Raw genomic sequence first — 16,831 nt, 5'->3', positions numbered from 1 at the left:
AATATTTTCTAGCCTTCCTAACAAGGCTGGTCATGAATTACTTATGTCAGGAGTAGACATAATAGCACATATTCTTACAAGAAGATTGCTCTTATATTTGAGATTAGCAAAAAGCTCATATTTCCAGATCTCACCTGTTTAATGACTAAAGTTGGAAGCTCAGAGAATAAAAAAGAGCAACTTCACTTCAAGACAGTGGACCTTCCTGTTATCTGCTGCAGCATCTAACTCTACAAGTTGCAAACAAGTGGTGACAATTAACCTAAACACCTTCTGATCGTGTCACTGGAAGCACAATTTGTTTATGTGCTACCAGTGACTTCATTTGCAACCATTTCAATGACCACTCCTATCAATGACCACTCCTATCTGCAACATCGGCCAGATTGAATAATTACTGAAGCACTTAAAAACTTTGCTTTTGCTAATCAGAAATAGATCAAATCTTTGAGTGTTCTTGCAACTGGTTAAGGTTGGTCGAGATGAAAATAGGCATATTTCTCAGTGCACATTTATATCATACAATAAAGCAGATCTATTCAGACTCCACTACATTTACAACCACAATACACCTCAATGTTGTAGAAATACAAATTCTGCAAAAAAAGTTACAATCTAGATAGAAAATATCTGGTCTTTGACTCACCTGCTGTACAAGAAATGTAGAATAAACAAATGAACTGTACTTTACAGATGCCCCTTACAAAATACCTCTGACTTTGTTAAATGTTTTTATGTGTAACTTTTGAGTGACACATACCTGTATGTCGTACGCTCCGTTCATCATAACTGTCCTCTGCTGCTGATTCTGTCCATCAGCTCTCGCCTTCCCCAGCTCTTTGGTTTGACTTCTCGCTCCCTGTCCTATTTGTAAATCTGACAACAGAACAGCAAAGAGTTTGACACATGAAGACAATTCAAGAAGCTTTAATCAGAACATGTTTAAATAATAAATTAATCAATGGCATTGATCTGAAATGATGTTAACTGCTTATCAGTCGGACCAGTTTGTCTTTCAAAAGTGTACCGAGTTCAGATTAAGAAAGCCTTACACTAGGACTATATAAAAGCAAACATATAACTTTCATTGAAGCAGGAATTACCTAAGTTTGTATGCTGGGGGACCATGTTGTGGAGGGCCAGGATCTGGGTGTCAAGAGCAGCATCCTGTCGTGTGCGGTTGTGCAGACCCAGGTGATACTTCCTAAAGTGCTTCACCAGGTCAGCAGGGTCGTTGCCATAGTAGCCATAACCACACACATTGCACTTGAAGTCCTGGAGTTTGGGAGAAGGGCTGGACGAGAGTGCCGGGGTTTCATTGGTTGACTCCTCCCTCCCTTCCTGCCTGGAAAGGACTCGAGGTGCTGAAGGGAGAGGAGGAGTGAGGTGGTCAGTCTCCCCTCCTTCTGCTCCCCTCTCCCTGTCCTCGGCTCCCAACTGGCTCTCCGGTCTCTCACACTGTGCTGCTAATGCTTGTTTTGCCCTCGCCCCTCCGCCTGCAGTCCTCCCCCCTCGCTCCTCATTAATGTAGAGCTCACCGACAGAGGAGATGCACTCACTCTCTGCTTCATCCTCCTCGTCTTGCTCCTCGTTTCCTCGGATCCGCTCAGAGGACTCTGGTTCGGAGGGTCGGTTTATCCGATCTGCTTCCGCTGCCACTCTCTCCTCCTCGTCGCCTTCATCTTCTTCCTCTCCTGTTGGCTTCCTCCCCTCTTCTTCCTCTTCCTCCTCACCTCCCACACTCCGGATAGGGGGATTCTTCTTCCTCACCATCTCTAAAGATGCAAAAAAAAGAAGGAAAGAAAGAGGAAGCATATGAGTTGGACCAAATATTTTAATTATGCGTCTTAAATTACTTGGACTCACTCACTTAATCCAAAACTCTCCAAAAACTGACTCAGTGTGTAGGTAAAGTTTCAGCATTGAAGCAATTTGTTTCTGGTGTGTCAATCTTTTTGTTTTTTTCTAACTCAATATGTGAAGTAATTTTTTTTTAATCATAATAGAAACCATCCATAAAAATCTTCAGCATGTGACCACAAGAGAACAAAAACCATATCAGAGAACCCGAGACAGTCAGAGTGAGGAGGGTGAGAGTAAGCGAGACACCATTGGCGGGCCTATGGCCACTGCGTGACCACATCAAACCAAACATCCGATATCAGAGAGATGGATGATTGAGCCTGCGGATGGCAACTCATCCTCTTCAGCGCTCCAAAGTTATTCGCTTCTCCTGTCTTTGTGCCTGTCTTTCATTCACTTTAAACACCATCCTGTCCTTTTGTCTCCGTTTTGGTTTACTGCACTCTCTAAAAAACTGCATTTGTACTTAACCCCTCTACTTTGATGTTTCAAAATAAAATATATTAAAGAAGTAATTTAGCTAGTAAGTAAAGGCCACCTGTGTGTAATTTAAATTCCTTTGAAAATGAAGCTGCTTTGTGTAAGCCTTAAAGGCTTTTTTTTCTTTTTTTTTTTGAAGAGCACGAGGGAACCAACAGCATCACGAAGAGCAAGGATTACAGCAGAAAGGTCAGCGATAAAGTTGTTGAGAAATTTAAAGCAGGGTTATAAGTCCAAATCCCATCTACTAGGCTGGGCAGGGACCACATTACCAATCGAATCAGCCAAGTTCATGCAAACTCTGGAGGAGATGAAGAGAGTTCCAGCTCAGGTAGAAAGATATCTCTAACTAACATATTCTCTTTAAGAATTATAAAATTTGTATCTTCATGAAAAAGTAAGAAAGGGGAAGTTGTTGCAAGAAAAAAAAGGCATGACATGTTTGCAGTTTTCCTCAAGCCATCTATGAGATGCAGTAAACATATTGAAAAACAAAAGAAACAAAAATGATGGAAACCAACCTTGCACGTCACCTTGAATACACAGTCACTACATTGAAACTTGTGTTAATTTTCTTTTCCACAGTTGCAGAAAAGCTGGCCAGTGTTCATGGGATGATGAATGAAGTGAAATATAGGATAATACTGAAAGAAACTCTACTACAACCGGCAACAAATTGGTTGCTGTGACGGAGATTTCCCTTCCGGCAAAACAACAACCCTAGAAACACGGCCAGAGCTTCAACGGAATAAGTTAAATGGAGGCATATTTGGGTGTTGGAAAGGTCCCGACCTAAAACCAAGTGAGAAACAGTGGAAAGACTTTGAAACAGCTGTTCACTGGCAGTCTCCACCCACTCAACTATTTTGAGCCTAAAAAGCCTTAAAGTCAACCATTTAGTGGCCACATGTACACTGGTCAAACACAACCAAAAATGAACAAGGGGTCTGAAAACATTTGCAAGTCATATTATCAGATTAAAATGCTGCTCTGAAACACTTTTCAGGTCTGTTTCTTTTTGTTTCTATGACATTTTGATCCTCCGTATTCCTTTCTTCCACACGCAAGAATAATTGTTACGATAATTGAAGTAATTTCATCAATAATATTTTTCTTTCTGTTCTTACCCACCCTGTTTTTTTCCCTCTCCTCCACCATCCGTCCCTTTTTCCCCCTTATAATCACTTTACAAAAGCCACCAAATAACCAGACATGTGTTTTATGTTAAACCATAATCTTTCTTTTGTTTGAAAAGAGAACAATTGTGGTTGCACTGTTCACAACAGTCGTGACAGAGAGATATTGCGTGTTTTGGGGGTTTTTTTGTGTGCAAGTGTGTTTATTTGTGGTTATCCTCTTCATATTGGCTCATAAACACAGCAAACCCGTTGACCCATGTTTGTATGCGTTTGTTTGATCCCAAACATGCCGAGACGCCTGATAGACGCCAAAACTGATCACTTTTAGATCAATGCAGTATGACAGAGGAGAGGAAAGAGAGAGTGAATAATGCCCATTTGATGATCCATCTGGCGAAGAGATAGCGCGTACAATGAGAACTATGTGATCTATCTGAGGCTGAAATACTTGTTGTTATTTAAAGACAGCAACCTGCTAACTTTTTCTTTTTTACACATAAAGAATAAACACTTCTAGACGAAAGATGTTTGGGGAATGTAGCTGAAAGCTCCTTTTGGGATGATTGAAAACAAAAGTATGCAAACACACATACAATAAGGACGTAATTTTAAAACCCTTGTAATGCAACCAAGGGGGCTCAGGAGGAAAAATGGGGGGAAAAAATGGACTGCTGAATTCCATTTTCTCTTTGCGGCCTTTGTAGCATTTTACAATTTCAGCCTCCAGTCTTTGCCCCCTCTGCACAACTATTAAAATAAAAGCAATTTATGTCTGAGAAGGCCCACGCCTAGACCAGCCCTGGCACTCGCTTCTTGTGTGTGTGTGTGGGTGACACAGGCAGAGAGTGCAGGGAGCGAAGGAAAATCTCATCTGATGTTCACCACACCCAGTCAGAATTCATCATTCACTTACACACACACATACACAGTGGAAAACTACAGATCGTTGTGGTGAAGCAATGAAGCTGAAATCCCGACCTAAAAGGCTCCGACTGACCCAAGTGTGTTTCCATCTGCCCTATGTGTGTGCTGAGATGTTTTAGAAAGTTCATAAAAGCACTAATGATGACAATAATTACACTTACGAGTGATTTTTAAGAGAAAGTAAAATCAATACAGCAGGAAACGATGAAAATATTGCAATTATCCAACACTTGTTTGAAATTGCAGTCTGGCCTTTCTTACTATAAAAGGCCAGAAAGTTCACACAAAGTCTGAGCATCTGTACGTCGAAGCTCGACCTCTCTGTGCTGTGGGCTGTATTCACAGACTGGAACGATTACTATCAGCTACAATTAGGTATAACCCACTACAAAATGCCGCATGAGAACTCCTGCTACTAGCTACAATTAGCCCTCACACACCACAATAGCCCAGATACCACAACGAAGACAAATGTGACAGTTAATCATTTCCATCAGCAGCAATTAGTTCCAACGCAAGTGAGGCTTTTATCTGAAATTGCCAATAATCGTCTCAGGACAGCTGCTAAAGGACCCAGCAACAAGCGGTGGAGCGAGGATCAGTGAAATATGGCCAACATAGCCGTCTGGAGAAAACCTCACTGGTGGATTTAAATTTGACCTCACTGGTGGATTTAAATTTTACTATGTATGGTATAAAGGCCATCACAGATTATATCAGGGGGATTCCATGACCCACTGGTTAACTTTGCACAAATATCTGCCTTATTTGCATTATTTGGCAAATTTGCTTTTTCTGTAACTTAGGTTTTTCTCTGCTTGTTAGAGTTGATATTGTATCCAATGCTGTATGTTGCTGTTCTGCAGTTACTGACTTATCAACCTGCCCAGAGTTAGTACTTGTTGTAGCTGCCATTCTGCATTAGACCTGTCACAATAACAGATTTTGCTGGTTGATTAATTGTCTCAAAAAATTATTGCGATAAACAATAATATTGTTTGAAGACCTTTATACACTGATTTAATGGAAATTACGTAATAATACATGCGGTTTCCTGCCAAAAATTGATACACTTACTTTCAAAAGAACACTTAACACTGGGACTGATACACAAAATAAATAAAACAACCAAAATAAAATTGATTCTCAGTCTCCATTAACAATAAATGTACTTGAATAAAAACTAAACAACATAAAGCCAAAGTGGAAATAAATACTGTATTCAACCAAAAGAGTGCAGATTATAAAGTCTGTATAGTTTATTGCCCTTCAGTAATCATTAGATTTAACTAGAGAAGAATCTGACTTTCTACCAGAAAACCCGGTAACTTTTCAGCTGTTCTTTATTAACGTGACATAAATAGGTTATAATGATTTTCATTCAGTCAGGAATGACAGTAGCCACATGCATTGCAGGTAGATTGTAGTAAGGAATTGATGAATGCCTGGTTTCAAAATTAGTGAACTGGACTTATTATTTTGTGTCCACTGTTAGACACAACACGGTTCGATCGACAGTTATATCGAGGATTTCTGTCGGCTAAAGTGTCTCTCAGGTTTTGATAATGGGCCGACAATCGGCCCATTATCGGCCACATAAGATTGTGCAGCGCGCTGAGCATTACACTAAGAAATAAGGAAGGGAGGGTCAGTGGAGAGCACCGGAGTGGAGCCTTTTTTCATTCAGTGTCATCAACAGGTCGATAGTTTTAATTTATCGTGCGATTAATTGATTTATTGTTTATCGCGACAGACCTACTCTGCATTTTTATTTCTTAGGTCTACCACTTTGAAATGCCTTGCTGCTGAAATGTGCTATACAAATAAAATTTGATTTGATTTGGTTTGATTTGATTTAGGTCGAAGCAGATAACAGCTCATCTTTTCAAGTTCTGATACAGGGTTTCTTTCTTTGTAAATTGTCTTCCCAAAGACACAGAGGAATGTTAGAACTATGCAGTCATAGCAATGCATTTATTAGAGATACACAGTGGAGCAGTTGGTAGTACTATTACAGCAAGAAAGTCCTGGGTTCCAGTCCTAGCCTGGGTCTTTCAGTCTAAACATGAATAAAATTAGCAATTTGTCCTTAGGCAACCCTGCAAAAACAAGCTGACGTGCATAAAGTCAAACATTTTTTTCACTGTTAATTGGTATTAAACATGCTTGAAAAGCATATTTTCCATTTTCCAAAACACAGAGCAGTACAATCAAAAATTACCATTATTCCTGCAATGTCACCCATTTTAAAGGCTTGTTTGATTCGTGTAGCTTTAAAAACACATAACTCCAATCCAACTCCACAAACCAGCTCACCATTTAAAATCATGTGGCCTTAAAGTTATCAAAGAAAGTTTTTTCTCTTTCAGACTACATTATATGTCGCTAATGAAGAAAAACAGATTACCTACACATCTCTACAACTTCACCCAATGACTTCAAGCTAATTCTCTAAATGCGTATTATTGAATTGTGGTTATGGATGGGTCTGATAGCGACTCTCAGCACATCCACACACTCCCTCTGCCTCCAGATATTCCCCTCCCCGTGGGACCTCTGCTGTTAGCATCTCTTTCTTTCATAAACAAAGGATTAATTAGCAACATATGAAGAAATAATGCTTAAGGCATGGTCTGGTTTTTCCTAATGTTTCTTGATTTGTGTCATTCTTTGTAGTGGGGGTTTATATCTCCCTCTTTTTATTACCCTCACTGTGGCGTCATCTTTTTCTCTCCCTTTTTTGTCCATTAGTTATCTGTTTTGAAAGATTTTTTTTTTTTTTTTTTTTTTTTAAGATTGACGGAGAATAAGAGTTATTGGTGCAAAGAATAGAGAATGAAAACTTAATTCCAATAAAATCCTAACGCTATTTCTGGAAGGATAAAGTTAAAAGGTCTGGAGGTTCCAAACAAGAAAAGCCATATATATTAAAAAGAAATTGTCCCTTTGGTTTTTGGTAAATGATAGTTTGAAGTGGGTGCCAAAGAAGGGAGTAGAACGAGGAGGGTAGAACGACAAGATTATATGAGAACAAAAAAAGATCAAACCTCCTCTAATTTGAAGTGTTTATTTTGACTAATGAGAGCATGTCTTAGAGCACATCTCATCATACTTCAAAGTTATTCTGAAACAATAGAAAAAAACAAATCAACTATTTATTTGTGAAACGTTTTGGGCTTAATTTGTCCAACAGAGATGGGAACAGTGTATCTGGTCAAGTTTCCAGAAACAGCCTGCAATTTCACAGTCTGTACTTTTGAACTGTGTGATGCTGATCGCAGTTACAGGTTGTCTAAAGTAGCACAATTATATTTTCACACCTCCAGTTCTGACAATAATGACATGGACAAAGAAAGCCTCTGACAGCAAGTGATTGTGTGAGGACACTTGAAGAGAGGACAACCTGTAATTGTGATTTGTTTTTTCCTGGAGAGATTTAACTATCCATTAAATGTAGAGGTTTTTATGACTGACTTTAATTTAAACATCTGGGAGATGGAGAATGAAAGTAAAGCATGCATCAAATACAAGCAATACGATTATATATATATATTATATGGCATTCTTCACAGGCATTGAAAAAAGAAAAAAATATTGATAAACATCCATGATAATAACAATAAATTCTGAAAATATGTTTGGATTTTGTACTTTTGTCTGACCATTTTATCAATTCTTGGTTAAAGAGCAAGTCAAGTTGATACCTGATTATATGCAGGAGTAAACATCATTGGACTGTCCAGTTCTCATACAATTCAGGAAGGAAACGGATTCTGTGTCTCAGATATAAAATGAAAATTGTGCAAAACAAGCCCAGAAAATAAGAAAAAACCTGATAAAGAGTAAAAGCAGTAAAAAGAAACACTCAAGTCAATTCGGATGGACAGACAGGCAGACGGATGGATTTGAACAAAAATAATAGCTGATTTTCATTGTAATAAATTTACTTCAATTTAAATACCAATAAATTGACTGTTTTTTTGTTAATTTGGCAGAAAAGTACAATATTAAGTTTAAAAAATAAATCTGTATTTTAAATTTTTGTCTTGTTAAACAACCCATCTATCATTAAATCCCATGATGTGCAAATCTATCCTCTTTTGTAAGCTAACCGTTCAAAAGCACCTAGCTTTTGCACGTTTGCATACTACGGTCACAACATTTCTCCTAAGGGCCTTAAATTCATGAAACAAAGTGAAAGAATTTGTAGCTTTACGTTGGCTGCAGAAAATATTAGCTAAAGAGTTCACATGACCCACACAGACAAAACAGATTAGTGTGTGAAACTGCACCTATTCAGAGCACTCAGATAATAATAGAAAACCACCTCAACTACATGCTGATTAGTTGTGCTTAGAGCATGACCCGAGTCTCTGGCCTTTCTCAAAAATACAGGAAAAGTTGGCTGAGAGAAAAGCTTGGAAATGGTATTGCAGAGGCAGGGCTCTTATTGGAACTACAGATTGAGCTTTTAGGGAGAAACAGAAGGAAGAAAAAGTCCACCTGCCATCTCAAGTCTTGAAGCTTTCAGTTGACTAGCAGGGCCCCTAATCAATGCCAGAATCCTAACTTACACTCACCGTACCAGAGGCCCAATTCATTCCCGCCATGCATCACACAAATTGCACATATACAATTATGGTGAGTCATGTTCATGCAGGCACACTCTTCAAAAGTGTAGGACTCATTTGTTATGGCCTAACAGCATGCAAAATATGGCATCTTAAATGTCAAACTTAATCAGACGTTCATATTTTAATTCCTTGCTCTCATTATGAGCCTCCCTCCCTCTTCTTCCTCACTCTCTAAATGGCTCTCAGACACAGGCACACACAGGCTAAGAACACACCTCACTCCCCTGCTCGCTCTATCTGTCCATCTTTCTTCTAGCACTCTCTCAATTAATCTTTTATCCTCTTCCCGCCCTCACGGCTGTCTTCTCCCCAGTCCCAGTTTCTATGCTCCACTCACTTCAATACTTTCCCAACATGTGATTCCATCTGTGTCTGCGTTGCTTGTCTGTGTCAAGACATTTCCACATCATCCCATTAATCTGACGGCTAGAGAACGTGCCGGTGTCAACTGTGAAATATCCTCCAGGTGCATTCTTATAATGAATTTGACACATGATCAGCTGTTCCGAGGAGTCCGACAGATTGCATAACAAGACAGATAGTTGCTGTTATCAACGTCTGTATAGTTAACCACTGAGGAACAAAAAGAACACAAAAACTGTTGACTTCTTGATGGAAAAACTGCACAAACTTTGTTTGGAAAATACAAATGAAAAAATAATTGAGTTATCACCAGCTGTTGGACTGTGGTATTAAAAAGTTGAACCATATGTCAAACGTAATGCAATAAACTAAAAAAAATAGCATAATTATGAATGTGTGAACTCTGGTGACATTAAAGTAGCTTTTGAGGATGCAGGAATGAAATAAATCAGGAATGCTTTGTCTTAACTCATTCTGTAATAAAATACAAAGCTTTTTTTTTTTTGACAGATCGCAAGTCCATCACAGGGCAGAATTCTTAAGTTTGTACGATGCATCATTATTTGGACAAAGAAAGACATATTGATGTGAAGAAAACATTTTTCAGTTGATACAAAACATTGAGAACAGTTTTGCATGTACACTACAGCTATTTCCAGTCTTTTACATGAATGATATGTTCATATAAAGAAGAGAGACCAACCTGTTCACCAATAAAGCTCTTGTATATTTTAAAAGGACCTTAGAAGAAAGGTTAAATTATTAACAATTCCTTTGTTAAGTCGAGCTAATTGAGAAATATCACAGAAATCTACTTCTTAAAGAAAAGAAGAGTATTTAAAAAGATTGACTGAATTCACTCTTTCACCTTGGGTCTACCTGTTCTACGTTACTTCAAGATAAACTTGACATTAGAAGCTAAATGTTCATTTTATATGCACACAATTTACATTTTCTGAAGCTCAAATTACAAGTTGAGTGCATTCTCTTTCCTTTTAAAAAATGAACATAAAGAGTCATAGAATGCTTGCATCTCTAAAAATGACTATATTTTATGCAATACTAATATATTGTATATGAATCCCATTCACTGATTTCCATGCATGCTTATGTCGTGTTTAGCTTTGATCTGCGTTCTGTAGATTGTCATTGGTTCTGTTGTGGTCATGTCTCAGAAAACTTTTCCAAGCCGCCCCTGGAAATGGCCCCAAATGTTTCCTTATTCATCCAAAAGATAGGAGGGTGTATGGGCTGGTCCATCACCACAAAAACATTATTAAAAGTATATGAGAGCAGACTGACCTTCAATAATGACTACAGATTACTGCACCACCCAGGGTCTGGTAAGCACTGTCCCGTGAGTGTCTGATACGCTCTAGGAGGGCCATCTATCCTTTCTGGAGAAAAGTGAGCACTGGATAAAAACCACAAGAAGGACACAAGCACACACAGTATTGTATAATAGAATAAGGAGTCTTTGTGTAAGAAATCTGCATTCAGACTGTTCAGGTACTCTGGAGGAAGAAAACAGGGAGACAATCTCTCAACAAATCTGCCTTAACTGGCTTGAAAAACAAAAGGACAACATGGTCTGGATTCATACTTTCACGCTCCATTGACAACTCATACAGGAAGCTAAACAGTAAAATATTACCAGTGACAGAAACCTGACCCAGCCAGGAAACCTACCCCACTGTGACGCACGCAGCATGACACAAAATAGCTGTTTTCACCTGCAAAAGCTAAAATGACAACGCTACATGACAACATCATGCTCTATAAAACTTTACTTTGAAGACAGTGTGTTGGTCCACAGGTGGGACACATAGGGCCATAAAACAGCAACTTCTGCAGGAATGTGATGAAATTTACAGCAACATCTAATTCTGTCTGCATTATAGTCCCACCACTATGTTTTAACCTGAGCGGCAGCATTGAATTTTCGTCATGTTTTGCATGTAGGGTGTGTTCACTACATGGCTTGAGAAGATATAAAAAGATACAATAAGAATGAATACAGCAGAAAGAAACTGCACTGCATTATTCAAGACAACATACAGACGTGTTAATGCACCAGTTGTTGTTTTACACACAATTATCCAGTCAGTCATGTATATTCTTACAATTGTGTGAAAGATTTATGTTCACATTTCTTTAGCTTCTTGGCAATTCCCGGAACTTTAGTTGTACAATGAAAGAATACACACGTACGCAAACACACACAAGAAAAGACTTTATATCTCCTCTGTTATTTTAATAATCTGTGACCTGAGAGTTGTAAGACTCAATAGTCTGGTCTCTGGAAAGGCTGTCTGGATTTTAACTTTAAGGACACACACAGAAACAGACAGAGCTCCCCTGCTATGGTCTTTAGAGCATATTCTGTCTGAGTGTGAATGTGTGTGGGGAGCATACCATGTGTGTGTGGTCACGTCTAAGAGCGCTCCTTTAAAAATGCATTTCTCTGCATGTCTCTGTCTCATCATGGCTGATGATATCACTGAAACCATCCTCACAGAAGGCAAACTGTGGCGAGGAGCGTCCTATATTGTGCGTTTCTGTGTGCAAAATCTAATTTATCCGTTCAGCAATAAATCATAAGACTGTCGCGAGAGGCCTCGCTCAGACGTTGCACATAAAACACACACACGCGGACAGACAGACTGCCAGGAGTGCGTGCAATTAATTATTGTTAACCGGCTGCCAGAATGCAAAGTCTGGCACTGTGAGAGACAAAAAAAGAAGGACATAAAGGGAAAACACATGTCAACACATAGAATTGGACTTTATAGGGTTTGTCTTAGCGGGAAAGAGCTTCACAGAGATTCAAAACGTCACTTAAAAGAACAGGAACAACAAATCTTCCAGGATAGAGGTAACACAATAAATGGAGACATACAGTCCTTTTACAATATTACACAAATAAAGATAAAATACCTAATAATGAATAGTTTGCCTACGTAAATAAGCTACGAGTACATTTACAAACTTTAAAGGTTTAAAAACTGACTGTAAAAAAAATATAAATGGTCCCAGAAATCAGCTGGGACCATTTATATTTATAATGGGAGTCAGACAATTTTCCCCTTCACAGATCCTGACCAGTCACTCAAAAATTAATTCCCATCAGTAAATGAGCTGCATAGAAGCACAAACAGGTGATTTTAATCATGCTTTTTAGTGTGGAAATTGCTAATGAAGTAAGAAGACTCAAAGTAAACCACTTTTAGAATCACTGAGTTAACAGAGAAAGCATATCATCTTTCTGAATTAAAAGAATTAAAAGATATTGGCAGCATTGGGAAAATTCAGAGATGAACAAATCAAGGTTAACATTCTGCACTACATCCGAACAAATGTAGGTTTTCTGTTAAAGTACTTAAAAACCCAGTTCATTGTAAATTGCATGTAAATTGCAACCGAAGGACAAATGCACATTAAGATTTGATGGTGTACTTATTATTAATATCAAACCTTTATTAATCCTTGTGTATAGTGACAATGACATGGATAATTAATGTACCATCTGGCTTCGCTGTCCTATAACCTGCCGGTTATGTGCAGATATCTGGAGACATAAGGAGAATCAACTGTGACCTTGTCCTATGATATGATGTTTATTGTAGTTCATAGAAAAAATTGTCAAAAAGCAACTGAGGAAACAACTGATTAATTCAAAATTGTTTTTTGACTTCCAGCAGTCATTGTCCATATTTTTGGAACATTTGCCTCAAAAGTTATTAAAATTTGGTTTACCGGTGAGTCAAAAGTTGAAAGCAGATTGAGCTGCTTATAAACACCCTGTTCCTGCTGTTTTGGTATTGCATAAAGGTTCAAAATGGTACTGTTTCTGTTGCTGAGTAACATTGGTAAAGACATGAAATAGAAAAGAAATTGAGAGGTACACGTGTAAAAATACTGGCAAATATTCAACGTTGCAGACGAAACGAAAAAATAAAAATGTTGGAGCGGTCCGGGCAACGTCTGGACATGAATCTGAATGAGGTCTTGCAACCTACCTCTACACTCAAAAATCCTCCATTGTGGTTAAATTAAAACAATTATGCAAATAAGAGTGGGACAAAATTCCTCCACAGTGAAAATATATATTACCAGTTACTGCTTGATAGCAGCTTTAGTTGCCAAGGGCAGAATGACTATTTGTTTAGTTTTATCTTTGAATAAGTTATCCCATAATACAAAAATGAAATCATAATTTGGAAACTGTACTTTGTATTTGCTTAGGCTGTCATTGTCTGACGCTAATCCTCAAGAAAGACTAAAATATTTGATGCATTTAAGGATTGATTAAGCAATGTCTTAAAATTGTGTTAAATACTTTAAACAGACTAACTTCTCTATGTTGTGTCTGCCGGTTGGTGTACTAAAGCAATGTGAGTAAAAAAAAGAAAAAAATGTGTTTTCTGGTGAAATAGGTTGAAACTCAATTCCTAAAACGTAACAGAAAAACAATTTACTTAAATCATGGGCTTAAGCACCAAAGGTAACACACTGACAGTACAAAGAAAGCATATTAACAACAACAGAAAAAACTTCAAACAGGCTTTGCTATACAACTGAGGGGAATCTGCTAAATGGTCAAAACTAAAATAGAGTTTTGTTTTCAAGGCATTTTTAACTGCAGACAGTTCAAAATAAAGCCGAAGAGGCAATTCACAGAAGTTCACTCAGAAGTTTACAAACGTGGGCATGATTTCTTTCATCCTCACTGTTTCAAAGATGGACTCATCCTTACAACTAATAATTTTAGGAATTCTCCAAGAATAAAATAATCTGCCATAATCCTGTTTGGCTATTGGTCACCGTTTCTGGAATGATTGGCAGCCCAACTATGTTCTCGTTTCTACTATTTCTCCTTAGATCTCTTAATTTGAAATATTTGGCAAAGTCCTGGGTTTTCTGGCAAATGTAAAGAAAAGGTTCCAAAGTATGCAGATGTCAACTCTATGCTTGACAACTACTTCACTAACGCTACTCATTGATGGGAGATCAAGAAGTCTGACATGTCTTATAACAGATGTATCTAAATCCTCAGAAAGTTGTTTGGTTGTAATCTGACTTTTTTCAAAGTCGTTTGTTAGTCATCACTGACAGAAAGATAGTTTCATATCGATATGGATTTACAATGAAATCTGTCAACCAAACTCACTTCAGAAACATTTCAAAAGTGATTTGAAACACCATTATACCTTTGGTATGGGCTTTCCCACTCTATTGTTTGATTCCGTAAAGATTAAGGATGCACCGATCCACTGTTTTCACTTCCAATATGATACAAATACTGGCTGATACTGTATCGGATCAGTATCAACCAACACTGATTCGATACAGAAAAACAATGCTGAGTTAACTTAAAATGTTTCTTCTTTTTTTTTAAACAGACATAAAAGTACTGAATAGCAAATTTATTTGTTAGCTCTACACCATTACAGTTCACTTAAAGTCATCAATACCTTCACAAGGTTAGTCAAATATACAAAACACAACTTAATTTGTTTAACAAAGAAGGTTTGTGAACCTTTTTTTAAATGGTACAAAAAGTGCAATTAGGAATTCTAAATATAATGTAAAGTAAAGAATAAGACATGGCTTAGCTCATAATACAAAGCACAGAATTAGATTGACTAGATATGTCCTTGTTGATAAGGGAACACTGCCACCAATACTCAGTCTAGAAATTTTTTCAATATCAGAACTGACAGATATTAATATCGTATCTGTGCATCTCTAGTAAAATAGGATTCATCTAACCTGGAAGGACTTAATGTTTTTAAATATGAGATTATGTCTGTATCCATCTCATTGCGCTGCTATTACGTATAATTCTCTGGTGGTACTTGGTGTGCTATAGCACAACTGGCAACCCATTTAGACATTGTCTGCATTTAAAGCAGGTACCTCCAGTAGGAGTCCAGTTTTGTTATACAGGTTTTCATTTCACCAGTCTTCCTTGACAAGTATTTTAAGGTATCAGGCTGTCACAGAGAGCAGAAAAAGAATGAAATACTCTCTTTTTTTTGCTTACTTGAGAGTGGCAGATTCTTCAGACAGAAGAGGGCAGAGCCAAAACAGAGCAGATGAAAAAGTGAGACAAGCTGGTGTTGACATAGGCAGGTTTTTCACACTTTATACAGAAAATGAGAAAAAAAAAAAGACCTTCACACCTGAACACTGTCTCCTCCCTTTCTTTCCGTCTTTCTTGCTCCCCTCACCCCTTTTTTCTTATCTCCAAAGAGTGTGAAAGCGTGGGTGAAGGCAGCTGTGTTGGTGTGGGTGGGTGGGTTGGTTGTTGGGTGAGTGTGTGTTTGTGTAACACAGACACGATAACTTCCTCTAAACTTCCTGTGATTAGAGCTTAGGGGTTGCTGGGGACAAGCAGGAAATTAGAAACACACACACACTCACGCAATCTCATTAAAGGGGCAAATATCATCATACTTTAGAGTCATTAAAGCTATAAACATAAAAAAGCATGAAACAAATAAAACAACTGACCTTTCCATTGTTTTTCAAAGCAAACAACTTGTTTTAAAATCCTCTTTTGACAAAAAAAAAAAAGAAAAATAATGCCTCTGTAGCTATGCTCTTGAAAACAGGAACTGAGTACCATAGATAGAGGATGAATACTTAGCATTTTGATCCCCAGTGTATAGAGCTATTGATGTACGTAAAACAAAGACTGCATTCCTGATAAAAATACTATAATAAAGGAAATATGATGAATATTTGTGTGGTCACAACAGCTGCTTTGAGCATAAACATAGACAAATAGTTTTGTGCTTTAAAATCTGCTGAAATGTTGCAAATAAATCTATAAACGTGCAAGCCTTTCTTGAATGTTTAGTTTCTATTTATGTGTCACACTCAAATGGAAGAAAGAGTGTTTTGCTGCATCTACAATCTAATTTTCTATCAGTATCGTTGCAAGGATTTTTAGGGTTCAACAAAATGTGGACAGAAAACCGTTAGTGGACTTCTAGAGTTTGACTTGTGTGACAAACTGTGACCTCACCACGATTGTGCTACTGTAGTGCAGGTTAACTCTCTCAAGTTTAACAAAGTTTGTGTGTAACAAAGTGAAATCAGATGTGCCTGATTGCAGTGAAAATTTGTATTAAGCTAACAGTTATTGCATTAAGCTCAGTTTATGATTCAAATTAGTTTCAAAAGCTTTCTGTTTAAAGAAATCTATCAGATTGTATTGAGTCACTGATTTGCAGAATTCAGCACTTTTAAATTCCTGGATAGGTTTCTGGTTTGTTAAGTCTCTGAACTAGAGCCCTCAGATATTTCTCAATTGGCAAAACCACAAGATAAATAATCACTTTAGAAACATTTTGAGCAGGAAACTTAACCATCATTGCTTTTGTTTTGAGTTAGATATATATTGAACATTGATTCTAAGTT

General features: G+C 37.7%; 1 protein-coding gene across 1 annotated transcript in view; it reads right to left on the bottom strand.

Annotated features, from left to right (window-relative positions):
• Positions 1 to 16,831, bottom strand: part of trps1 (trichorhinophalangeal syndrome I) — a 125,640-nt gene that overhangs the window by 61,965 nt on the left and 46,844 nt on the right. Inside the window, 2 exon segments of the mRNA XM_055053719.1 lie at positions 761 to 876; positions 1,104 to 1,775. Of these exon segments, the coding sequence (XP_054909694.1) occupies positions 761 to 876; positions 1,104 to 1,775 (788 nt within the window).

Source organism: Poeciliopsis prolifica, unplaced genomic scaffold (genome assembly GCF_027474105.1).
Source record: "Poeciliopsis prolifica strain line A6 unplaced genomic scaffold, Auburn_PproV2 SCAFFOLD038, whole genome shotgun sequence".
Taxonomy (NCBI): domain Eukaryota; kingdom Metazoa; phylum Chordata; class Actinopteri; order Cyprinodontiformes; family Poeciliidae; genus Poeciliopsis; species Poeciliopsis prolifica.
Note: the sequence above shows the minus strand (reverse complement) of the source record. Positions and strands in the feature narration are given on the sequence as shown.